Source organism: Tyto alba, unplaced genomic scaffold (genome assembly GCF_018691265.1).
Source record: "Tyto alba isolate M040663 unplaced genomic scaffold, T.alba_DEE_v4.0 Super-Scaffold_46, whole genome shotgun sequence".
NCBI classification, from domain to species: Eukaryota; Metazoa; Chordata; class Aves; order Strigiformes; family Tytonidae; genus Tyto; species Tyto alba.
The window spans coordinates 11,752,923-11,778,261 of NW_024881322.1; the positions used below are offsets into that span (position 1 = coordinate 11,752,923).

Sequence of the window (25,339 nt, forward strand, 5' to 3'; positions counted from 1 at the left end):
CGGTAACAACTCTGAAATACAGGATTATAACTAATTCCTTAAGGGAGAAGTAATTTTGCTCATATATGGACAAATACTATTTATCATTGAAACCAATTGGCAGCTTTACCATACTAAAGATGGCGGAACAGGTAGAAAAGCAAGTTTGTTTTGATGATTTTTGGTAATGTATTAATTGTACAAAGCCAAGTGTATTCCAAAGTGTAGCTGCTTTTAACTGCCTTTTTGGAAAAGACAAAGTTAAGCTAGTGGTTAAGCAGTAAGATTTTTTCCAAAAAAACCCAACAAAACATTGCTTTTTACAGAAAACCCAAAGCATTAAGAAAATTGGAACCATTGAGTTAGTGATAGAATGTTGAAGAGGCTGGACATAGGTGGATCAGTTAAGAAATTAGAAGTTCACGGAAGAAAAGCCCAATAGAGATTTTAATGCTTGGGTTTAGGAACTTTGAGTCCTTAAAGATAGAGCATATGAAAGAGGGGAAAGTTATATACTAGCTGTTTTTTATTGTCTGTTCCTTAAGCATCAGCTCCTGACTGGTGTCTGAGGCAAGATAGTTAGCTAGTTTTTGGAGACTTGTAGTGATATTTTTGTGTTTCAAATAAAAGCGGGAGGTTGTCTGGAGTGTCTGCATTAAAAACCGCGGTGGTCTTTAATGCTAGGCACTTAATGCTATTCACTGTGATCTCATCTGTGGTTTTAATTTTATAAGTTGTTGGAAACCTAAGTGTTTTAATCACTCTCACCTTTTATTGCCATCCTCAGTATGTTTTGGAATCTGTACTTATTCTCTCTACCCATGCCTCTGAGAATGTGCTCTAAGGCTTCGGCATTACCTTTATATCAGCTCTTGGGCTAAGATCCACTGGCATTTTCTCCTCAGACTCTTACAGTGTATTGTGGGATGGCACAAAGTTGAGAGTAGAGGAAGGAATACACCTTACACAGGATGATTGAAGTTGTAAGAGAAGAATATAATCTGTAGTAGTATTAGACAAGCTCACCATGTAAGAAACTAACCCTGTCTTGTTTACAGGAGCCAAATCAAGCACCAGAAAAGCAGCATGAGACAAAAATTCACCAACTATATTAAATTGGCTTTATTGGTTCAGTTCAGTTGGAGATGAGCCTACACATTGTCTATAGCTGCCCTGATTTTGTTTACATCTGTTAGCTGTAATTTAACATACTAGATTGGAGGCTTAGCAGCAAGAAAATCCTGTCCACAGTGTTCAAATGTCCAACGCATAAATGGATTATGCAGGGTGTTCTGATAGAAAATTCATGTTTCAGTGAAAAAGGAATAAATACCGAAGTCAAACCAGGTGCAGCCCCACACTCCTTTGGACTTCTGTCTTTTGGACTAAATGAGAGTTGGTCAGGCAGTGTGTGATCAGTTGATTATGTAGGGCTCAAGCTATACAGAGTCAGTGGTTTGCTCAAAAACTCCTCCCACAATCCACTGATAGCCAGTTCAGATCATGGTGCTTTAGTATCTAATTGCTGTGAGAGTGAGCCTATGTAAAAAGAGGGAGACTGTATTATACCAGTGTTTATGAAGAGTTCTATCTCATCTTTGTAACTTTGCTGGATTTTGTATTTCTTCTCCAGATAATTCTTACATGGTAGTCTGATATCTCTTTACACTTAGTAAATCAGGAAACTAATTTTTAAAAGGTGGTGTGGGGGGGAGGCGGTGTCTTGAGATGACATGGTGGCAGAAAATCTTTTTCCAGAGGGAGTTGGGATTCAGGTTGGGCAATTGAGCTGCAAGGTGGGTTGGGAGGAAGCATGTATTTTACGTTACAGCTTCAAAGGGGTAACATGACATGTGCAGTCTTAAAACTGAGTGTGAAAGCAAGCCTGAGGCTTTGGTTCCTTTGCAAAACACTTTCTAGAAATTACAATGTCAACAGCTCCAAAGATTTGGAGCATATAGGTTTCTTCATCTGTTAAAAGCATTTTATTCTTTCCCCTGATATTGCTTATTGTTCCCTTTCCGGCAGTCATGTCACTTTTCAATTTGAAAACTATGCAAAACACAAACAAAACCTCTAAAACCCTGTTTAAAAGTATATCACTACAAAAAATTGCAACCATTAGGCTCTTCCAGATTTTTTTATTAATTCCCTCCTAATTCTGAAGTTGTCAGTACTCTGAGAGCTGATAATTATATCTCTGCTTTTTTGGTGATCTCTGTGTTTATATCCTGAAACAATAACCTAAGGAGAAAGTGTATATATATGAGACACTAAAAATTTTTCTGTATTGTATTTTTTAAGGAGTTGTTTTATACAGTCTAGTTTCACACTGTTTTATACTTCACCTTATGTATTTCTTCAAGAAAGGAATAAAGGAATGAACTGAAAATGGAGTTACTGAGCCATGTTCCTTGGAATTAAAATGTTAATACTTTGTGTCTACCGTTAGTTAAGATAAGCTGAAGTAAGGCTGCTTTAATTCTGAATTGAAGTATTGCATTTGGATTTAATGTAGTTTATCTTACCTACTTTAAATGGTAGTTTAAGAGTTTTCTCTTCCCGTGAGGACACTAGGTGTTTCCACATGCCACTGCTGTTATTATTAACATATTTTGCATTAAAAGGAATTTTCTCTTTGTAGTACTGATCATATTGATCTCTGAAAGAATGCCCATAGTTTCAGGTTGAGTGATGCACTTTCTACTCCATAACTCTGATTTTTAAGATTGCTATGTCTATTGCTATTTTTTCTGTGGCAAAACTAAAATAACATCAGCTTACATTCAACTTGATTCGTTAAGAATTCAGTGAATCATAAGTACAGTGCAGTTAGTTATAAGTTGCAACTCTTCAAGGAAACAGTTACATTTGAGCTGTCACATGTGAATTCTGACAGCTAAATATTGCGTGTCATGGTGTGATTGTTGATGGCATTGGAAGTGTTTTTTGCTTGACCTGTTGGAAAAAAAATAGGTTTAATCAACTGACACACTAGCAGCAGTCTCTTATTTAATAGTATTCTACATTTAGTTTCAGTATGCATTTTAAATGATTGCAGTTTTTATTATGTTGCTAATTGTATTTGACTCAATTAGTACAGTACAAGTTCAGGAATGCTTTTGTGATTATCTGCTTTGTCTTTTTTCTTTTTTTCTTTTTTTTTTTTTTTTTTTCCCCTTAGCATACTCATGTGCCACGACTCATACCTTTAATAACAAGCAACTGTACCTCAAAATCAGTTGCAGTTAGAAGGTGAGTACATTATAAATAGCAAATTATTAAAACTATTGCTTTTTTAAATATGATATGTTGAAAAGAAACATATTTGAAGATGTATGGCCATTAACTCTGCATACACAAAACTGTTATTCAGTAAACTACAAAAAAATAATTTCAGGAAAGTTACATTAAGTGATATTGAGGAATGGTACTTTATTCCATATTGAGGGATGTACACTCTATCCTTCTGCGGAATTTATTCCATTATAAAATGTTTTTAACATTTGTTGGGAAGAGTATCTTCTGATTTAAAACAAGGAAAAAAAAAAAAAAACGCTGTAGTTGAATCTGTGTTGGTCAGTCTAATGAGAATAAACAGCACAGGTGTTGAGAGGCGTTGGGAGAGTGCGAGACAGGTAGGCCTGTCTTTGCAGAGAAGTCACTCCTGGGGTCAGAGCAGGCGGGCCTAGTGAGGTTGGTGAGCTCTTGGCGAAGCAGTGTGGTGCACGGCGTGCAGTGTGTGCCAGCACCTTGCTCTCCTGAGGCCAGGAGGACTTGGTAACTTCTGTGCAATGCAGTTTGCATCCATGGAGCGAGGCTGCCTGGTCCTGTGCCCAGCATAATAAACCGACCATGCTGGGGACTGAGGGGTTGAGACAGTGGCTGCTACCTTAGGTAGGGCGTGGTGGATCAGTGTGGTGTCATGTTTTACCAGCTGAGGTGCATCGTCAGTGTGTTGCTTTTTCCAAGAACTTGATACTTGAACACTTGGATTGGCTCTCGATAAAATCAGTCGGTTTCTGACAGAATGTCATTTTCTGCACAGAATCTCAAGGCGGCAGTTAACGCTGTTTCTGGACCCACGCTAGCCCTCAAAGCGAGATAGCTGTGGGTATGCAAGAAATCGCTTGGGCATCTAAACTATTTGCTCTGAGTGTAAGCTGACTTTGTATTCAAAGCAAGTATTATCTCAACCCAGATTTTACTGAACTGTCATAACTTTGTTTTGACTGCAGAAAAATACACAGGGCTTCAGTGCCTCCACTTACCATGATTTTGCAGAGGAACATTAGATTGTGGGTGGCTTTGGTACTGCAGTTCTCAATCCAGTGCACATCAGTGAAGGTGGCCAAAATCATGTTGTTTTCATACTGACTTCAATCCTTTACAAGTACACAGAGAAACTAGATTGGTTATAATAGTGAAACACCTTTCAGGGTTTCTTGCCATGCCCTGTAGGAGTCCAAAGGATTTGGGCAGAATAAAAAAGAAATCTGCCCCTCCAGAACAGGTCAAAGATGCAGCATAACCAGAAAAAGTAATAGTTCCAGGCAATAGTCCACTACCTTTTTTGAAGACTTGTTATCTACACCTTCCTAATCCATGTTGCTTTGTGTTCACCAGGATCTAGCTTCAGACATGTTTTAAAGTATGCCTTTTGCTAATGATTGTCTGCTAAATTGGCAAGAATTCTGAATTAATAGTAAATACGATTGTTAACTTTGTATGTACAGTGCCATGACATCTTTAGGAGTGCTTTCTGTATGCAGAGCTCAGTACTAATCCTCTCATGTTCTCTTTTATGCTATATACTCAGCATAGATGAAAGGATGGGAATAGTGTTTGAGACAGAAGTACACTGCCATAGAAATATGTTGTGACTTAATAGCTGAATTTTGAAAGTATTGTTTGGTTTGTTTTTTTTTTTTTAATATTATCTACCTTGTACAATTTTTAAACTTCATTGATTTTTGTGCATTATTTTGGGGCTAATAAAACTAACATAGTGTGTAGTAACATGACTTAAGCAACAGACAGTTAATTGAACCACATCTATTACTTTGAAGTTTGAGATTAGTTAGCCTGCATGTTTTCTTTCTATACAGAATACTTAAACTTTGCAATAAGGTGACCAATGTACTTGTTTGACAGATAAACGTGTATTTTCTGTATTTGTTTCCCTCAGGGAGAAAGAATAAAGTTACTGTTTATTCCTCAAGCACATTAGAGAAATGAGTATTAATTACAACTTCTTCTGTCCTTTTAGACGCTCCTTTGAATTTTTAGACCTGTTGTTACAAGAATGGCAAACACATTCGTTGGAAAGGTATGAGCCAATATACTTTTTCCCCAATAATAAACTGCTGATGGATTTTGAGACAGAAATCTTCTCATTGAATCCTTTAATTGGATCATGTTGTTCAGTGGTGGCCAGCCTTTGCAGCATAGACGACCTTTCTAGCAGAGCAGGTCAGGTGGCTTGTTCGAATGCCAGGGAGAAGGAGCTGTAAGCTCCAGCCTTGGCTTCGTGTTGCCGCCTCTCCTTACCCTCTGCCTCTTCTCCTGGACTGTGCTTCTGTGAGCAATGTGTGTAGCATGCTTTCTCACCTTCACTTACATCATGTGTCCTGTGCAGCAGAGGTGCACAGGTAGGCATCTGTCTTCTCTCCTCAGAGGAGGAAATTTGTGTGTTAGCCATAAAATAGTGAAAGTGGGATTAGGCTGCAGGACTTCTTTCTATTAAGAGCATGCTGTAGCTTCTCTAAGTAGATAGGAAAATAGTACAGTCATCAGCTCTGCAGAATGCATACTGGAAGCACAGAGTAAAAGCAAGGGGACTACAGGGCCTCCAGAGAAGGCACTGAAGAGCTTATCCAGCTTCATAGTCACCTTTTAAGCTCTCAGGGTGCTTCTGAGAAAGGGAGCAAGGGGAAGATCACTTGATTTATGTCACATGTGTATATGTTTTTTTAAAAAACAAAACAAACCTAAGCATCCCACCCGTCAAAAAAAACACTACCAAAAAAAAACCCCAGACCAAAACCCCAAACATGTCTTGGATAAAAATCATCACAAATTTTGGCTGATCTCATGGGAGCTTTGCTGTTCTTTGAGCATGTGTTGAGGTTCAGAACTCGTACACCAAAAGCTTTAAGGTGTATTTCCAGGAAGGCAAATTTAGTAATCTTAATTTTTCCTTTTTCTTAATATAATAGAAGTAGTTTTTCCGTTTCAGGAAAGTGTGTATCTTAAAAAAGGGATTTTAAAATAATTTTTTAAGCATGATAGGTGGATGTATGTCTGAAAAGTGGTTTATAAATCTTTTAGATTGAAGGCAGAAGCTTACCTAAACCTTTACAGAAGATGCAATAATGTCATCAGTGTGCTTAAGTGTTTACTTCCTCTCTTAGAAGGAACGACTATCTCAGCTGGTTTTTACTTAGAGATATGTTAAAGTGTAAAACTTCACTACTTGAAATAAAATTTGGAATAACAAAATAGCATGAAGAATATCTTTCTTCTAGGCATGCAGCTGTGTTGGTTGAAACAATCAAGAAGGGCATCCATGATGCTGATGCAGAAGCAAGAGTGGAGGCAAGAAAGTGAGTTTTGACTACATTTTGCTCTGAAAAATTTTATGGTTTACATGAGTGACAGAAGGCTCTGGTCGGAGGTGAGCAGCTAACTGTGGCTGAAGAAGAGGACACAAGTTAGGTCGAAAATTTGTTTCTACTCTCAAAGTCCTGAATTAATAATCTAGTTTCTTTTGCAAAAGACATTCTGAAAGCTGAGGCAGTTGATGCTGTTGTGTAGCATTTGGTCATTCTACTGAAACAGGAGTCATAACAGTTGATACTGCTGCATAGTCATTCTTCTTTTCCTGCCCTTTAATTAAGTCATTAAGCAACGGCAGCATTCGGAGTGAGTAGACCAGAAAATAATTTCTTTTGCTTCCCCACAGAATCCGTAAGTGAATGTGAGAATATCCGAGGATAGACAAGTTACTTAGAAAAGATGAATTCAGTTGATGCAGTTGATTTCTTTTCTGTTTTGATGAGCAGTATTGTATGCATTACTTATTTTCAGTCCGAGTTCCTTTCCTTCTCTCCCCATTAGAGAATGGTTCATTCTGTAATCTTTACTTCCTGACTCCACACTTTGAAGAAAATACAGAGGAATTACATGTGGTTATTCTTTTATTTTGCAGGGCTTATCTGGGTCTTAGAAATCACTTTCCTAGTGAAGCCGAGACTCTGTACAATTCTCTTGAGCCACCCTATCAAAGAAGCCTCCAGACCTACTTGAAGAATTCTGGCAGCATAGCATCTCTCCCTCAGTCAGACAGGTCATCCTCCAGCTCACAGGAGAGCCTCAAGTAAGCACCTCTTAACTGTTTCTGAGCTTGTACATAAAAGCAAATGAACCAGACTTCTGTGGCATACAGAAAAGCTGCAGTTGTATATTGCCACTCTTAAATTTTTTATTTTAATTTTTTTTGTTGTGTTTTGCTGTATGACAGTATTTCCCCAGCAAGGCAAAAAGTAAGGGCGGTCATTAACAGGATTTTAGCAGGCTGTTCTTATTGATATATTTATTCCTTAACAGTCTTTGTTACACCAAAATATCTTCAAGGTTCACATATTCATGTCCAGCATTCTGGTGTAATGTAAAGTCTAGGAAATAAATAATGGTGTTACCTCTTTTTTTTTTTTTCTGCCTTTTCACTGGGAAGTATGAGAAAGAGACAACAGCAGTGAGGTTCATTCAGATTGGAGATGTTCTTTTTTCCTGGCTTCACAGTATCAAATAAGTATTAGCAGTAGTTTGCAGCTGTACTAATTACTAGAGGATGTGTCTGTGCTGCGGTTGGTGGTGTATTAAAATGTGTAGACAATCTTGAGCTGAATAGATTAAAGTTTACTTAGGTACCAATAGCAAAAGAAATCTACTGGCTTTTTTCCTTTACATTCTAGAAAGTTTCCTCAAAGTGTTTTTAAACCTTCTAAGATTCCAATTCAGGTTCTTCATTTCTAAAGCCAGAGAACTTGTCTGCTCACTTTTGACTTTAAAGCAAAGACTGCTTCCAACATATTAGAAGATAATTTTTTTTTCTTTGGCTGCCTCCTTAAATACCAGAGGCTTATCTCATCTTTCCTGTGATACTTGTATTGATAAAAAGCATCATAAAAATAATTGTAATGTAGGCTATTGCTAACACTTAATTTTCCACAAACAAATGTTTAATCAAATATTAATTACTTTTGTTTAAATTAATCCATATTCCCTGTCTGAAAATCAAAGTGTTGTTGATGAGTTACTGGTAATAAAATGTTAAAAACTAAATTACAGAGGAATTAGAATCTTAAAATCCTCAAGTGTTACTTTCTGCATTGCAAGATACGTAAGTATTACAGTACGGAAGGGGAGGAGTAAAATAAGAGATAAACAGAAGAGGTCATGATGCTGGAAATTAAATAATTTTTAATTGATTTTTCACTTATTTTTTGCATTTGGATGCATGTTATTAGGTCCTATGTTACCCAAAATTATGTGTCTGGCTTCTAATATAGACGCTGAGTTGTCTCTGTATAGACTAATTTAGGAAATATGAGTGTGATTTTCCTAGAAGTCTGATCATCCATGATTTTCAACCCTCTGAACTTCGAGCTCTTCTATATAATTGATCAAAAATGGTTTTATTTAAAGAGGATGGTGGAATGAGAGAGAGGTGGTGACTTGTGTCTACCTATATGAAACTGCTTAAATGAAATGTCAGTTGCAATAGATGGTGACTGTTGTCTGGGCCTCCTGTTTGAAGCAACTTGTAAGGTCAGGAGACACCCAGGAGCTCTGTCTCAGACTCTTCAACTTACTTGCAGCAGAACACCTCCAAAACACTAGTTAGTAATGGCAGAAAAGCAGGTATGATTCATAATAAGCTGCAAATGTATGATCTTCTCTGAGGAGGTAGGGAGCAGTGCTGACCTATATTATCACTGAGCACCTGAGCTGATAACTTGGATAAATACACAGTATAAGGCATCTCTTTTCTCTCTGGTTTTTCATTTAAAATTAGAGAGGGATTATTTCTACTAAAGCTGAGATGCTAGACTCAGGTTATAATTTGACTATTGATGAAACAGTCAACTATTTCAGCAAATACAAACCTTCCCAGTCAGATAAATATTTAGACAGCTAGATGTGAATAAAGTATCATGCTTTCTTCAAATAGTCTTTTGCTTTTCCCTGGTCCTTCTGCATTTTATCCTTCTGAATGAGGCAGAAGGGAGGGCTCACAGTTAAACTTGTGTAGACAGATTTTGCTTCAGCAACTATTCATTTTTGCAGTAAGAATAAAGATAAACGGAGAGAAAACATAGAGGAAAAGACATGTTATTTTTCTCCGTTTATAAATTGTGGGACCCTCCAACATTCAAACAGGGGAAACTCATTCTAGCTGCTTGGAAGTTACATCATTTTCCTTTTTAATTTGTAACTAGATTCTTGGGAGAAACAGGACTGGAGGAGGCTTATGAATTGTACATGTTCTCCTTGTTACTGCAGACAGCACTTAACGTAGTTTCTTCCATAAATCAAGCTTTTTGTATAGCTCCCACTCTTGTTGTTTGACAGCTGATATTACAAATCAGCCTTGTGGTTAAAACCTTGTGCTGATCACCTTAAATGTTTCTGTGACCAAGTCCAGAATGCCTGAGGTTTGTGATGGCAGAGTGTGCTTATTGGTAACTAAAGGATTAGTGCTTTGTGACAAAGATGTAATTTTATGAAATAGGGAGAGATAAGATGCTTATGTTTTCCTTATAATTATGCACTTAATGTGTTTATCTAAAATATGCTGAAAAGGTTGAAGGAAGAAAAGAGCAGAGATTTTTTTTTTCCTCTCTTTTACTGTTGCCTTTTGGATCTGATACATGAGACTGACTTACTGGGTTTATTGACTTTGTTTTCAGTCGGCCTCTATCTTCTAAATGGTCTGCAGCCAGCTCAGCAAGCCTTGCAGGCAGAGGTAAGGCGATTGCAATGTAGTGCAGTGCACAGTAATTGTTCTTTATGTTCTTTGAATTAAAAGTTTTAAATGCAGCTTGAAGTTTTATTGTCTTAAGCATTTACCCTGTTTCCAAGTTAAATAATGGTGTGTGTCACTACAAACTGCACCTGGAGCTAAGATTGCCTCATACTCACTTCATATTTTATATATTTTCTGTCGTTGCAAGTATAAGACTTAATTTGCTGTGTATTGGTACTATTAATTGCTCATCTGTCTTGGAAGTTTTGTCATGGAACAGTCACTCTCAAAGAAGGAAAACATTATTTTGTGGTCTATTCGCGATTATTAAGTTTCTGGCAATTAGAAATGAAGGACTCATTGTACTTTTCATCTGTTCTTATGTAGTTCCTGCTCCTTATAAAAAAAACAAACAAACAAAACCACAAAAAAACTCCCCTAGAAAAAACAACAGAAAAACCCCAAACCCACAGATTTGTAATTCAAAGAGTTAAATTTTGTCTTCAGTTTTCAGAATTTGATGTATTTCTTCTCTTTTCACATAATATCTCTGTAACTCTTGCAGAGTAAATCATTGAACTCATTTTTACAAATGGCCAGTAATTGAGAGTGCTTGTTTTATGGATCCTGAAAGTGTTAAGGGGGAGTCCAGTTTTTAAGACATACATCAGTGGTTAAAATTAACTGAAGCAAATAGTTCAGAAAAAATAGGAGGTGAATATAAAAACACTTTACAGAAGATTAGATGCAAAAGCAATTCAAGGTATGCATTCAGCTTGCCTATGGCTTTATCTCAGCTTAAGTGTGGGACTGTTATCATCCTTCAGTATCCCAAGGGATGCTGTGACTTTCCCTTACGTTTGTGAAGCATTTGGTAATGTAATAAATCGTGTAAATGTCCAGAATTACGTAGTTTGTGCTAAGGGTGGGAGCACATAGTTTGTATTAATGCTAAAATTTCATCTGAGTGAAGGTAAATACTACTGCAAAATAAATCGTTCTTTATCTGAATGACATGGCAACATAAGGTCTAGTTTGCTTCTTAATTTCAATAATACTTTGTTGAATATTAACTTGACTTACACTTTTTTACATCAGTTTCAGTACTTTCTGCAGGTATGCTGCAGTAGTAGAAGATGTTGCCCTTTAAATATAATTCTTTTTAGTCATTATCAACTAATTTCTTAATTTTTTTTTTTTTTTCTTTTGCTAGTTTCAGGCAGCAGCAAGAGCGTTCCAAGCACAGGAACCCTGCAGAGGTCTCGCAGTGACATTGACGTGAACGCTGCGGCGGGTGCGAAGGCCCGCCACGCCGCTGGGCAGGCAGCCGGAGCGGGGCGCTTGTCGGCGGCTGGCCTCCCGCCCGGGTCTTACGCTTCGCTAGGTAAGGGGAGCATCTTCGCAGCACTGAGAAATCATTTTTGAGGTTTGGATCAAAAAGTTCCAGGAAGATATTGCTACAGCTGAAAAATTGTCATTTTTTTTAAGTATTTTAAGAGCAGGTGTTCTGAAGTAAGTTACCAGCTTTGCTAGATGTTTGGTTTTTCTTGTGCTGGAAGAATGCAGGTGCAAGAATGTGTCCATACTGCGCTCTTTAAATGTGTTTATTTGGAATTAATATTAAATATTGGAAGAATTGGTACCTTGGCTTAACAGCAAATGGTGATCGTGGCTTTTTTGTTTCTAGAAGTAAGAGGGAAATGAGTGTTAGGACTCTTCATTTTCCATTTTTCTCAGCTCTTTAGCTGACTTTGTTACAACAATGCTAAAGAGACGTCCTGGCAGTAAGTGGTGGCTTCTTCATGGAATACAGAAGTGTTTACACAATAACCTACAACATCGATGGAACATGTTGATGGAACTATGTGTGTGTTTTTATCTAGGTGACAGTTTTCACCGATAGGAATACTTTTGCTGTTAGACACAGGAAGTGCTACAAATTATAAGAGCGCAGAGAAGTATTTGCTAGTGGTCGTGGTGGTAGCGGTAGCAGAAGCCTCCACTAAGTGGGGAGGGTAAAGCAATAGGGGCTTGTTTTGTTCTTTTTAGGTTGTCCATACTGTAAGGGTAGCAATGGGGGAAGTGAGGTTTAGTGTTCACAAAACTGTTGGGTTTTTCTTCTCGGTTTGTGCCAGATAGATCACGAAGGAGGCATGTCCTTATGTTGATATTGCCAAAGATGATGACGAGAGGCAGAGAAACTATACAGTTGTTGTGGTTAACCTTGTGTTTGGGGAGATGTTAGGATACACTTAGGCTATGGTTTTCAAAGTTTTTGATTGTGCTTTTGTAATTGAAAATTTAAGTTAAAAACTCTTTCAAATGCATCGACTCTTTTGTCATCAGGGCCTACTTGAAATGGTTTGAACACGGTTGGTTTTAGGATTAAATTCATGAGTGTGAGCAGTGCTGACTAAAGGGAATACTTGCTACTTGAAATAGTGATTTCGGGTGTGGGCTCCCTCTAGTGCCTGTGGGGGCGGAATTGGAGAACCTGCTGGGAAGCCCATGGACAGCAGTTAGGCTGCTCAGTTTGCTGAGTGGAGAAGATATGCTTGTGGTTACTGCTTGAGGAGTTCTCAGTTCCTCCTAACTTAATGCCTGAAAGTCTGAAGTAAGCGGGATGATTGTTCTCCAAGGTCAGAGTATTGCCCGGTCTGTTTTGGTGTGCAACAGGACATACTCTGAATCTCAGACAAAGCTGGACTTCAGCTATTGTGAGAAGTAGAAGGAAGAAAAGGTCAAACTGAAAACAGAGAGAAACCTCTCTCTGTTAATCTATCATCTTCATATTGCTGAAATTAAGGGACTAGTTTGGTCTTAAGAGTTTCACAGAAAATTAGCTCTTGATTGGAGCATTGGTTTGCTTTCAGAACATTACAAGCAATACGTGATTCATGCCCAGAATTTTGTAAGCAAGGGTTGAAAAGAGAACAGAGGTTTTCAGGGAAGTAGTGGTGGTTTTATGCAGGGGGGAAAAAAAAATAATAAAAACCACCCAGAATTAAAGAAATAGTTTATTCTCTTTTGAAGTATATAGATTTGGTGAGTGGGGATGGGTGAGAGACAAAAATAGGCAGTAAGTGCAGGTCATATTCTTCTGAAGAATTGGAGTAGCTAGAAAGCGGTGCCTTGCGAGCAGATGCAGTCACTTGTGGAGAAGAATACAATGGTGGTTTGAAATGGCAAAATAATGTGATACTAGCCATGTATAGTAAAGTCAAATCCTATTACATGTGGTATAACGGAAGTGATAGTCAAGGAGACCAAGGTTTATTGACAGTTGCACAAAAACAGTACTGCTTGACTGATCTTGGCTCATTCCCCTTAACAGTTTTTAATAGTGGTAACTTAAATGACACAAACCTGTCCCCTCTTACCGATGTCAAGTGTGTGACTGTTGTGTGTTCGGCTATGGATTAACCATGGAATCCACCTCAAAATGCTGTTTGCACTTCCTTTTCAAACGAATGAAATGTGAATCCAAGCAAGTTCCATGTTTCAGACAATGGGCTACTTTGTAAACTTCCCCCTTCTGTTCAATTTAAGGGTGGTGTTTATCCTAAAATCCAAATATGGCAACTTCAGTGTCAGAATTGTCAACATAAGGCTGACCATGGTAATAAGATGACCAGAAAATGTTACTATGTTTTCATAATACTTTCCACATCTTCTCAGGTGTTGCAGTCTGTACCAAAATATATAACATTGTCTCCTCTGGAGCTTAAATTTATTTTTATTTTCACTCTTACTGAAACGTCCACCTTTTGCTTAAACAGCTGCCAAATTTAGAGCCTCAGAGCACCACAAGTTCAAGAGCCACCCATCTCTTCCCATTTCATTATTAATAGAAGAGCTCTTGCTTGCTTTTGTATGTTTGGTTGGGTTTTTTAAAAGACTGTTTGAGAAGCATGAGGACACTTTCTGCTTTAGTTATTCTAAGTGTTGAGTACCTGTGTCATCCTTAAGTATTAATGTCCCTTTTGAGGAGACTTAAGCTGTAATTATATATGTCTCATGCTAAATATTTTAATTTTGATTGTTACTGTCAGAATATGTATGCACTACCTTCTAGCTGAACTGGTAAATCTTTAATGGTTTTAAACCACAGTGGAACTTTTGCCCATTTGTCCTCTGTCTTTATTCTGATGTCTTTTCCCGCCTTGTTCCTTACCCCAGGTGGGGCTTCATGTTCAGTAGCAAATTTCGTAACAAATAGACATACTGTGGTTCAGTAATGATATAAATACATACTGATGCTCCAGTAACTGTTGACACCAAGCATGAAGCAATTTATATAAACTTTACTGTAAATGTTTGCTCAAATCTGGGTGATATGGAGAGATTCAGCATCCCTGTGCAGGGTACTTGTACCCTGTTCTGTAAGTTTGTACCTTGGACTGAGAGAAACCAACTTTACTTAAGGTAGCTTATACATGCATGAATTAGATAAACATGTCTGCTGTATTTAATATTAATGTATTTTCCTTAATTAATGTTTTATGACTCTGCTGTGAACACCTTTATTCTAACACACTAAGTTTTCAATGTTTCTTTGCTTGCTTTTTCAACAAAGAGGATACTTCTGACAAGATGGATGGTAAGAAATTGTTTAGTCTGTCCTCTAATTCTATTAAGTATTTAATAAAGTGTCTTTTATGTAGAATTATTGATGTTTAATGTATTTGTTTGTTCATTAACCAAATACTATGTTGTTTTCTTTAATCCCTATGTAATCTTGATGTCTTAATATGTGTGTTGTATTGTTGCTGTATTTGTCAATGTTTTTGATGATTGGTCAGTATCAGCAACAGAAACTTAATCAGAAATTGGATGTTGCTCTTGTTTTTTTTAACAAAAGCTCTATTAAATTACAGAGCAATTCTGTAGTCAGTATATACTTTTTTTAACTAGCTCTAGTTCCGTCATGTTTCATAGTTCTACCTATAAAGTCCAATTTTTGGACTTCCTGGAAGAACAGCAATGGAAGAGCAGAAGATGCTTGACTACATTATTAAGGATTTTCTTAAAAAAATAAAACTCAAATCTTGGCTTTCAAAGTACTCTATGAAAATCTAGTCTAGCTGTGTAACTTTAAGTGCCTCTAAATTCTGTAATACAGTGTAATTCTAATGAAGAATTGTTAAGAAAGCCCTATCTGGTAAAATAGCTTACCAAATATTCGAGCTAAGTTTTAGCACTTACTTTTTCTTAAATCACCGTACTAAACAAATGGAGGCAGTTGTCGTACATTTTTATCATAACTGCAAAGCAGTTGAGAATCAGACTTCTCATAGCAGTTGTCTGCTTCTGGTGTGTGTAAGTAATGCTTCCCATATAATAAAGTGACAGGGTCCTAGCTTGGTGCCTGATAATTCTAGTTATAATTTATTGCTGGGGAACACTCAACAAGTCAGTTACGTTTGCTACTTAGTTAATTCTTGTCACATGTGTTTATTAACAGTACATGTTTTGGAGAATGGATAGTTTACTGCAAGCAAAACAGATAATATTTTTCATAGTGATGAAAATAGTAAGAAGGTAGATCTCTAAAACCCAGAATCCTCAATCATTTTAAAGCACAGATAATCAGTTTCATGAGAGATACTTTTTGGAAGAATTTGAGCCATTTCTGAGTATTGCAGATGGCAAACCTACTTTAAGAAAATGTGTGGGATTGGTACATGGTAGTAGTGTCTGTCTTGCTTATTTCCGTATCAGATTTACTCATGTTGCATATAATAGGATTTATTTATAACTACCTGTGCTAAACAATCTTGAGCTTTTGCACACTGTTACCAGCAATGAAGGTTCTTAGGGCCAATTGTACAGGTTTTTTCTTTTGTTCAGACCAGTAATCACAACTAATGGTGACCCACACATCTGTTGAAAAATAGTGGGGGAAGTACTATACAACTGATCAGAGTAAGTGATCAGAGTAAGGAAGGGGTTTTTCTAGAGGATATATGGAGGGATGATGTGTGAGACAGAATGAACACAGCTTAGCTCTAGCTGTAGGATGGTAGAGCTGCTCTGATGAAACTGCCACCAGGAGGAACTAATCTTGGCCACATGTTTTTACCATTTTTTTCACTAGTGCCTTGTAATACTCCATTATCATTTACTGTAGGTGAGCAAACCCCAGAAAAGCTCATTTCATCTAAAAAAAAAAAAAAAAAAAAGTGAATAGTATTCTGTTATTTAGCTTTTGGAGCTGACAGTGAGCCTTTAGCCAGCCGAACCAGGTGGTAGCACAAGGGTGGAGAGGAAGGAGAAGCAGAACCACCCCTTCCAGGGGCAGCTAGCTGTTAGCCTGGCTTAGGTGTTGCCTAAGATCCAGCTCTGGACTGGGGGCGGTAGTTTAGGGTTTGGGGTTTTTTTTTTATACAGACTAGCAAATTTGATCTGGAAAACTTTGAGGCACTCCTACATACTACTGATTTTTGTGAAGAAGCATTGAAACTTAAGCTGAATTAATTTTTTTTACAGTGAGTTTTTAAAAATAGTGCCTTCAAGACAGTCAAATATGAGAAAGCCACAGCCAGATTTGCTGAGAAAATTCAGTTCAGGCTAGCCAGAGACACTGCCAGACGTTTTAATCGTTGTAGTTCTCTCACAAAACAGGCATAGCAGGGAGTGAAAACAAAAATGGAAATAACCTTTGATTTTTTTTTTTTGAGTCATTTAACATTTTTTATCATTACTAATATATATTGTATTGCATAATCAGATTCGTTTCAGAGGAACTTGGAGAGAGGAAAGACTGCTGTGTAGATAGCTTCCCATCAGTTTTAGATACCAATGTTAGTAAAAAGATTTGTCCAACTCTGGTCATAATCAAACCTTGTTAAGCTTGGCATCCACGTTCAGATGTGATCTAGTTTCAAATAGCTCCTGTTACTTCCACTTCTCTGAGCAAAACTTGATCCCATGCATGTAAATTTTCAGAGTAATCATGGATTAAACTCAGAGAAATCCTCCTTGCTGGCAGTTCCTATCAAATTATCACTGTCCAGTGTGGGAAATACTGTCCTTGTGTTTTTCTCTGAGATAATTTATAATAGCATGGTTTATATTTTCAGAAGAGCTTGAACTAAAACATCTTTATCGTGTGTTTTGATCTGTACACATAATTTTGTTGATTTATTTCATAGATTATTTTTTTCTCAATTTTTTTTTTTTTGTGGTTTTATGACAAGTTTGGAAGGCACTGCTATATATTGTGTTCTTGTAAGTCACAAATAGTATAATATGGATGTTTCTTGATAATTTTGCTTCAATGCAATAATGGAGTTGTAACACAAAAGATTTAGACCTCCTGACTTCATTAAATTTGTCAAGATTCATAAGATTAATCTCAAAAAGGAATTGGAGAGACACAGTATTGTTTGGAATATCATGTATTTTATTATTTTTTCTATTTAGGAACAGCCTCTGAAGATGGTAAGAAAATATTTTGTTAGAAGAGCTAATATTTTCAGCTTCATATTTTCATTGATACAAATTAAGCTTTAAAAGTAGAACGGGGTTTTGGGGGGAGGTTTTGAGAATGGGACTTTGTAGAGGTTCATAACTCCAGGTAGCTTATGCATCTAATACTTGGTTGTCATGTAGTATTTCTAAATTCTTTTGCTTTTATTTTAATTCTGAAGTACTCATCTGCAATAGAAGTGTCATTGCTTAACGTTTTTAGTGTGAGAATATAGGAGCTTTATAATTTTGCATTTGTTTTTTTAAAGTGAATCTTGTCACAGAGTATTTCATCAAATGTGTTCATGCTCTGGGAAGCAGGTGCTACTATTGCTCACCTCTTTGAGACTTGGGAATTAATTTTCAATACGCTATTAACATTTAAATGTGTCATTAGTGAATGGATATAGAGACTCCAAGTGAATTAACAATTATTTTGCCTCACAAATATAAACTGTTTTTCTACTGTGATAAAACTGAACCAGGTTCCAAGCAATCATTTAGTATATCGAAATAGTGGCACTCTGTATTCCTAAGTTTTTGGGCCAAATACTGAACGCAGTTACATGCCTTGCAGTCTCACAGCACTCAGCGGGAAAACATTGCCATTGCACGGGGATAACTAGTAGAGTTTGGACTAGTTAATCTAACCGCTCTTGCTAGCATATTGTTTTCTAATAGTTTAGTGAATAACCTCCTTTATCCTGATTCTCTTCTTATAGACTCACCTATGGCTATTCCCTGTACTTGGATGAATAATATTAACTTGGTTGGTCTCCAAATTCTGCTGTGGAAAGCCTAAAGAAGGCTAGAACTAAATAACAGTCTGTGTACCTAATTCTTCTGGGTCAAATATTGACTCTACATGTCTAGAAAATTTATGTTGTTTTTAAACGTGGATTGCTTGTTGAGCTAGATCCACCCTATGCAAGGTTTTTGGGTTTTGTTCTTGCAATTTCTAGGAATTATGGTTAGCATGATTTTGGGTTTTGTTTCATTTTTCTCTTGAGAGGTTGGTATAGGAAATGTACACAACTCTAATTTATTTTCTGAATAATCTTTCAGTTACCTATAATTCATCCAACCGGGGTCTTACTTTCTTTTGTAATTTCATTGTATACTCTGGATGTTATGAGGAACGTGGCTAATAGTGCAGAAAGGTCTAACCCAAAACCGAGAGGGTTTGGCATTATAGAGAGAAGTGAATCTTCCTGTTTTAGTTGTAGATACTCAGTTTAATCTGTCTCTTCGTCAGGTGTTCTATCTGTTGAGGAGAATAGTGTTTCCTTATATCACATAATCACTGAGAAGTCCTTAAGTGTACTCGGTCTTTGCAAAATGCTGTAAAAGGCTTGGGAAATCCTGTAAAAGTTCATATACCTGTGGCCAGGTATCAGCCAATCTTCAGTAATAGGAAAGCTACTGTTTAGATTTCTAAGAGGAGTGAAGTTAGGAAGAAGCTTCAGAACCCTCTTCTAAAAAGGGTCAACAATACCTCTGTAGTTTAACGACAGCAAAAGCAGCGTTACAACCACAAGTAACCATGAGAAGACTGTACCTGATACAGCAACATTAACATATGCATTACCTATTATATTGAACAAACTTCCCTTTTTTTAATGCGATCAACCTATTTATGTAGGAAGCAAGAACAAGCGAGCTAGTTCATGGTGCTTAAATGACAATGTGTGAATTGGTTACTGTTACATAGCATCAGAGGAGAAGTATTTTGATTCCTCAATTATTAAGTCCATCAAGGTGTTCAAATTTCTACTAATTATCCCAAGTGAATTTTCACCAATTGAGTTATGTTATGCTTCAGTTTTATCTACAGAAACTTAAGAAAGTATTAGTAAATGCTACTGATGCTTTGCTTCCTACATTACTGTGAAAAACTGATTTAATGCCACTTTTCTTTTATAGGTCGTGTACGAACAAAGCTTTCAACGCCTTCTGTTGGTATTGGAAATTCTAAAACAGATTCCAGAGGACGGAGTAGAACCAAAGTGGTGTCACAGTCTCAGCGTATGTATTTTCTGTTTGTCAGTTATACCTGATAAAAAGGCCAAATGCTTAAGCATATATTCATTGACCAATGGCTACAGTCAACGTTAATTTAAAAAAAAAAGCTGCATACTGAGTTGTTGTTCTGTGCCTTAGGTTCATCATCGCCAGACAAAAATGAAGGTATTTTTTTCAGTGTTTTGGGTCATTGGTATTTGCATGCTTTTCTGATTCATGTTGTTTTTCTCTGGACAAAACACTAGGTTAGGTCTTAGCTTGCCAATTAAATTAGATAATGTAACAGGAAATGCAATCTACCCTTAAATTCTGTCTTCGATTATAACTTCTCAACATTCTTTTCCCCCCCTTTCTGACTTCCCCAACACCAAACACCAGTAAGCTTCTGTGTCATTTATGTATGACACATGGACAAATATTAGACAAGAATGGGTAGGCTGAATGATATCTTCAGTGTTCCCTGCAAAACCTTATTTTTCTTTTTCAAAAAGTTTTTATTTTTCAGCCTTAAATACTTATTTCCATTTTAAGCTAGGCACTACTCTAGTTATTGGATATGTACTTCTTTTTTTTTTTTTGTATTACAGCTGTTACCTTTACTTAACTCTTCTTTGGAGTGAAAATGCTAAACCCTAACTTGATGATCAGTTACTTAACCCTCTGATTCAATGTAAGCTAAAAGAAGCAACTTACTGTATGTCAGCTAATCCGCAGTAATTTCCTATGTGTGTTTAGAAACCAAAGCAAATGCAAAATCTCCAATCTAGCTGAGCACTCTGTCATTAATTAAAAGACCCATTTACCTCACATTCTTTGGCACTGGCTGACCTACAGCAATTTGTTCACACATCTGATGTCCTACTGGCATTTGACTAAGCTCTGTAGTGCTTTCAGATTCTCCTCTTTGTCTAATTAAGTGAAATGGAATGAAATTAATCAAAGGAAGACAAATTGACAATAAAATTAAAATAAACTAACCAGTCCTAAGGTTTGTCAGGTCTAATGTTATAAACCCAGTAAATTATACAGCTTTTAAATTATACATTACAGTTATTTTGTTAGCAGTAACCATATCCATTTTCTTTTAATAAAATCCCTTAATTCTGTGTTTAATGGCAGAAACATTTATCTTCACAGCAGTGACAGCATCATAAATAGAATTACTTTGGAGGTTAAGAAAGCAGCTAAGAGTTTCTTAGTTCCCCCTCTCCCCCCCGTTAGAGTACTTCCCATTCAGTTTTGCATTACTTCATTTTTCAACAGATATAGTTGGATCAAACCTGATCCAACGCTTGTAGGTTTTGTAAAATAAAGCTTTCAAAAAATCTGAACAAGTAAATATAAAATAATAAAATCCAATAACATAAGTTCTCTTAAAGTCAGTTTTTACTTTGACATTCTCTAATCCCACCAGAGTTTGTGGGATGAGAATTTGGAAATGAAGTCTAGTTATTTGCTATGACAAAGCCTGTGCAAATCTTGTTTTACATTTGCAGTGTTAAGATAACTATATCATAATCAAAGAATATTTGGATTAATAATTTAAAGGGGAGGGGAGGTAACAGTCCTATCAGATCACTTTTTCCCTTGATGAAAAGCTGTAAGCAGTATCTGTAACACTCTTTTCATTAGTATTAGGAAAGTTCTGAAATAAGCTTTTTGAAAATACCTTCGTATTTTGAATAGATCTGGAAAATTCTTAAGAAGTTAAAAGTGTTTGATAAACTGTTTGGGGGAGGGCTTAAATTTAGGTAGCAATACAAGACTTCTGTGATGATCATTGTCATATAGTATTAATTAAACTGACTGCATATTCAGGGAAACAAACTGAAGCCTTTTCAGTTTCTTTTTACTAATAATGACAGTTTTTTTTTCCAAGAGAATTAATTTTTGCACAGTGTTAATGTGTAAAGAGATAAGTTGAATTTATATTAAAATAACTAGATTTGTCTACATGTGAAGAAGTGTGAAAATTAAATGCGTGAATGCATCTTTACAGCCTTTTATTACCACTTCTGTTATAACCTGTCAGTGGGGGAGAACAAGAATTCTGAGATGTTTTAAGGAAGATAAACAGGACAAATACAAATGGACAGGCAAAGGAGAATTGTCAGACACTGTATGACAGCTATTTGGGTGATGCTTCTTTATGTGACTGAAAATTTTCACATCATTGTAGGGAGCAAGATGCTTAATGTTTCCATACAGGGGGATTGTTTTAGTTCCCCAGCTTATAGTGTTCATATTAGAGTTAAGCTGTTATTTTTTTAAAAACCACTGTAACACAGATGCTTTTGTAAATTTAGGGTTACAGCTATTTAGCACTTTTGTTCAAAGATCATTTGGTGAAAGACTTGCAAATTTGAATGCTTTTACAAAAGATACTTTTTTAGGGTTTTAGAAGCCCTTTACTCTTCCTCTTCTATTTTTAAATTGTAACATAAAATAAAAGCATATACAATCTATAGCTCATTATTTTATTCTTATCTATGGAAAAAAATTGCCGTTTTTTTCCTCTCTGTTCCTGTTTTGTTGTCAGGTAATTCAGCAAGGTGTGCTAAAATTACATTACAATCTTCATTCGGAGAAAAAGAATTAAATTTCTGAACGGAGGCAAATTCTTACTTTTATACTTCAGATTAATTTTAAAGAGGAAAACCTGAAATTCTATGCAAGTCTTTTCAGTTGTGCCATTGTGAGTTTTTTTTTTTGTCATCCACTGCACCTGCAGCTCAGTTCCTTTACTGTCTGTCTGAAAAAAAATAATGTTTTGGCCTTGTGTGTAATTTTTGTTCAGCTGTTGAACTTCTTGAACCTTTTTGGTAATGTAATATTCTTTTAAAGTAATATGAAGGCGACAGTTTCATGTTTAATTGAAATTTAATTCTTCAGTGTTATCCAGTTGTTCATTAGAGAGCTGAAGAATTGTAACTTGCTTGTGCAGCTTTGCTTCATCTGCTTTGTATATTTAGCATCTGAGTTTAGTGCTTCAACTGTGGAAGCTACTTAAAAGCACTGCTTTAGCATAACCCCCTTGTGGCTTTTTTTCCTGTGTGAAATGACTAAAGCTTTCTTATTTCCATTTGCCATCCATTTTTTAATCTGCTCTGCTCCCTCCCTCTTCATGGATTATAAACCCCTACCCTAATCCTGCCTTTACACTTGTTCAGGATCACAGTCTGCTAACCCCATTGGTGGTAAGAGTCTACAGAATTTGTGTATACATCATTGTTTGATCACCTGTTTGACATCTCTCATGTAAGGACCCTATTCAGCAGAAATTGTGGCTCACTTTTTTCCATATGCTGCACTAACCTAATTGGATGTAATCCTTATTTGGAAGGCTGTAGAGGGTTTGTGTCATTTTGGAATACTATTTTACTAGTACTCCTTTCATCTCATTCAGTTTGCTTAGATCTACTACTGGTGATAGTTCTGACAACAGTATGCTGGTGCTGTTACTAGCACAGTATTTTCAGGATATTAAGTTTCATTTAGTTCATTTACGCTGTATTGGTACACTTTGCCAGTCAGACAGTAGAAAGATAAATGAAGTATTAGAATGAGAGGTTGCATTTCTTCTGTGAATTCTGAGAAAAGTAAGGTTTTCGGGTTTCTGACCTATTGAAGACAGTCTTCTAAAAGTCTCTGGCATAGTGAAAACCTTTACAGTACTTTCATTGTTTTAAAGAGATACAAAATACTGGTGGCTAGGAAGAAGGCACAGTAATATCAGGTCTAAGCTGAAATGCCCTAATGTGAAGAAACTGCCAAACCCTCAATTTTTGCAAACCATAGCAATTTTACATAATTTATATATTTTGTTTTGGTTTTTTTTTGTTTGTTTTTGTTTGGTTTTTTTTTTGTAATAGAAGCTATGATTGTTTTTTTTCCAGGCTGTGTAATACTTTATTTATAATTTCTGCTGAATAGGTTCAGTTTGGAAAATGGATTTTTCTAAATAGTCATTTCAAGTTTGAATTCAAACAATGAATCTGAAAGTATATGCATGGTACATTGTTTTAGTTTTCTCCCTTCCACCCAGCATATATTTTATTTTGTTTGAGATTTGGTTTCTTTTCCCATATAGTCAAGCTTTAATCAACTTGTGTCTCTTAAATGTGCCTCATAAGAAGTAACTCATGAAACTCACTTGAGATGTTGCATGTTAAGTCTGTAGATCTGATAGTATAGTTGTGGTCGTACAGTTACCTGATTATTTTTAAAAGATTCATGAAAGGTTCGTATCTGTATGTAATTAACCTTTGGTTAAAATTATGTTTTGCTTTTTATTTGGTCAGACTCCTTGAATTCTGCAGCTGGAAACTATTTATATCAACTGGTGGTATAAATTGGTTATAACAAGAGAAGAACGGATTCTTTATTAGGGCTTAGAACTTAAATTTTCTCTAACTGAAATGTCAAAATTAGGGATCAGTGACTAGTTTCTGACAGTGAGTACAGTGTGTTGAAATTAACATTTATAGCACTTTGAAATATACAGTTTTGACTAATAAAAATATAAGATGCTTAAATATGTCTTGAACAATTTTTTTAGCTTGTTTATGTACTTTCTATATTTTAGCTTAAATAATGAACACACCAATGTTCATGTTAGGGACACCAGAACTGCTGATGAAGACTAGAAATATTATCTATGCTTTCCTGAGCATCTCTAGTGCTAAATACCATGGCAAATGCTTCCTTGCGTTGATAATTTATCTCTCTTTTATGTAGTGCTATAAGAACTTGGACCAGGATTTTTCTATTTCACATTTTTACCTTGTAAGGTTTTCCAGAACATTTCAATCTACCACCACTTCCCTACTAACTTAAAGCATTTTTTTCTTTCTAACCATGGTTGTTTATCTTCTACGCTGTTACTTATATTTATTCACTTTGCCTTCAGCTGGCAGTAGATCTGGTTCTCCTGGAAGAGTTTTGACAACAACTACACTTTCCACTGTGAACACGGGAGTTCAAAGAGTGTTAGTGAATCCTGCAACTGCACAAAAACGAAGCAAAATCCCACGAAGTCAGGGATGCAGTAGAGAAGCCAGTCCTTCTCGATTGTCAGTAGGTAAGAATCACTGAGTAACTCTAGGTTTCTTTGTAGCCCTTCTTACTTTAAGTGCTGGATATCTACAGCTTGCATTTAGTTATAGGTGGATGATAAAATTAGAATACATCTCAATAAAAATCTAAAATGTTCCTGTTTTCTGAGGCTAGTCTCTGATACACAAGACAGTTTTAAACTTAAGCTGGAACTTTAATTTTTTGCTGTCAGAACACAGTAGTACCTTCCCTCACCTCTCTGTCTTCCTTCTTTCACTTTTCTTCACTTCGTATCCCCACTCCCAAATTACCCACATCCATTGAATGAAAGTGTGATACTATTTTGAAAAGATAATTTTCTTCATTACTTTTGTCTCTTTTGTGTATGTGTGTGTTCATGTGTATGCTTCTGTGATACAAAAATGTATGTTGTACTTCCTAAACCTCATGGTATAACCTGATTCCACTTTATTGCAAACAATATTATTGAAAAATACCAGTTTATTTTAATGGCATTGCTGCTGTTATTTGTTTTGTATTTTGATTTTTACATTGGGTATATTAGCTTTATATTTTTCTTCAGAGTTGTGGGGTTTTTTTCATTTGTTACTGTTGATTACTTTGATCTTGAGCACAAATCGGTACTCTTCATATTTTTCACTTCATGTTTTCTCTTCATCCTTTTCGAGAGGTTTTTCAACCATTCTGTAAGAGTTAGTAAATCCCCGTTTTTAGCTATGCGAAGAAATAATTTTACTGAACTGGCTACACTTCGTGTACTCC

The 25,339-nt window shown here is 36.2% G+C and overlaps 1 protein-coding gene across 32 annotated transcripts in view; it reads left to right on the top strand.

Annotated features, from left to right (window-relative positions):
• The window catches only part of CLASP2 (cytoplasmic linker associated protein 2), a 152,943-nt gene that overhangs the window by 85,845 nt on the left and 41,759 nt on the right, over positions 1–25,339 (top strand). For 13 of the 32 annotated variants that reach the window (XM_032997390.2, XM_032997393.2, XM_032997396.2 and 10 more), the window contains 10 exons: positions 3,164–3,234; positions 5,249–5,308; positions 6,507–6,584; positions 7,190–7,357; positions 9,954–10,009; positions 11,223–11,393; positions 14,586–14,609; positions 17,435–17,452; positions 19,403–19,504; positions 24,411–24,581. In XM_032997390.2, coding sequence (XP_032853281.2) covers positions 3,164–3,234; positions 5,249–5,308; positions 6,507–6,584; positions 7,190–7,357; positions 9,954–10,009; positions 11,223–11,393; positions 14,586–14,609; positions 17,435–17,452; positions 19,403–19,504; positions 24,411–24,581 — 919 coding nt within the window. Of the gene's footprint in view, positions 1–3,163; positions 3,235–5,248; positions 5,309–6,506; positions 6,585–7,189; positions 7,358–9,953; positions 10,010–11,222; positions 11,394–14,585; positions 14,610–17,434; positions 17,453–19,402; positions 19,505–19,639; positions 19,667–22,671; positions 22,699–24,410; positions 24,582–25,339 lie in introns of all 32 variants that reach the window. The other 19 variants (XM_032997385.2, XM_032997384.2, XM_032997387.2 and 16 more) reach the window with 4 other exon arrangements.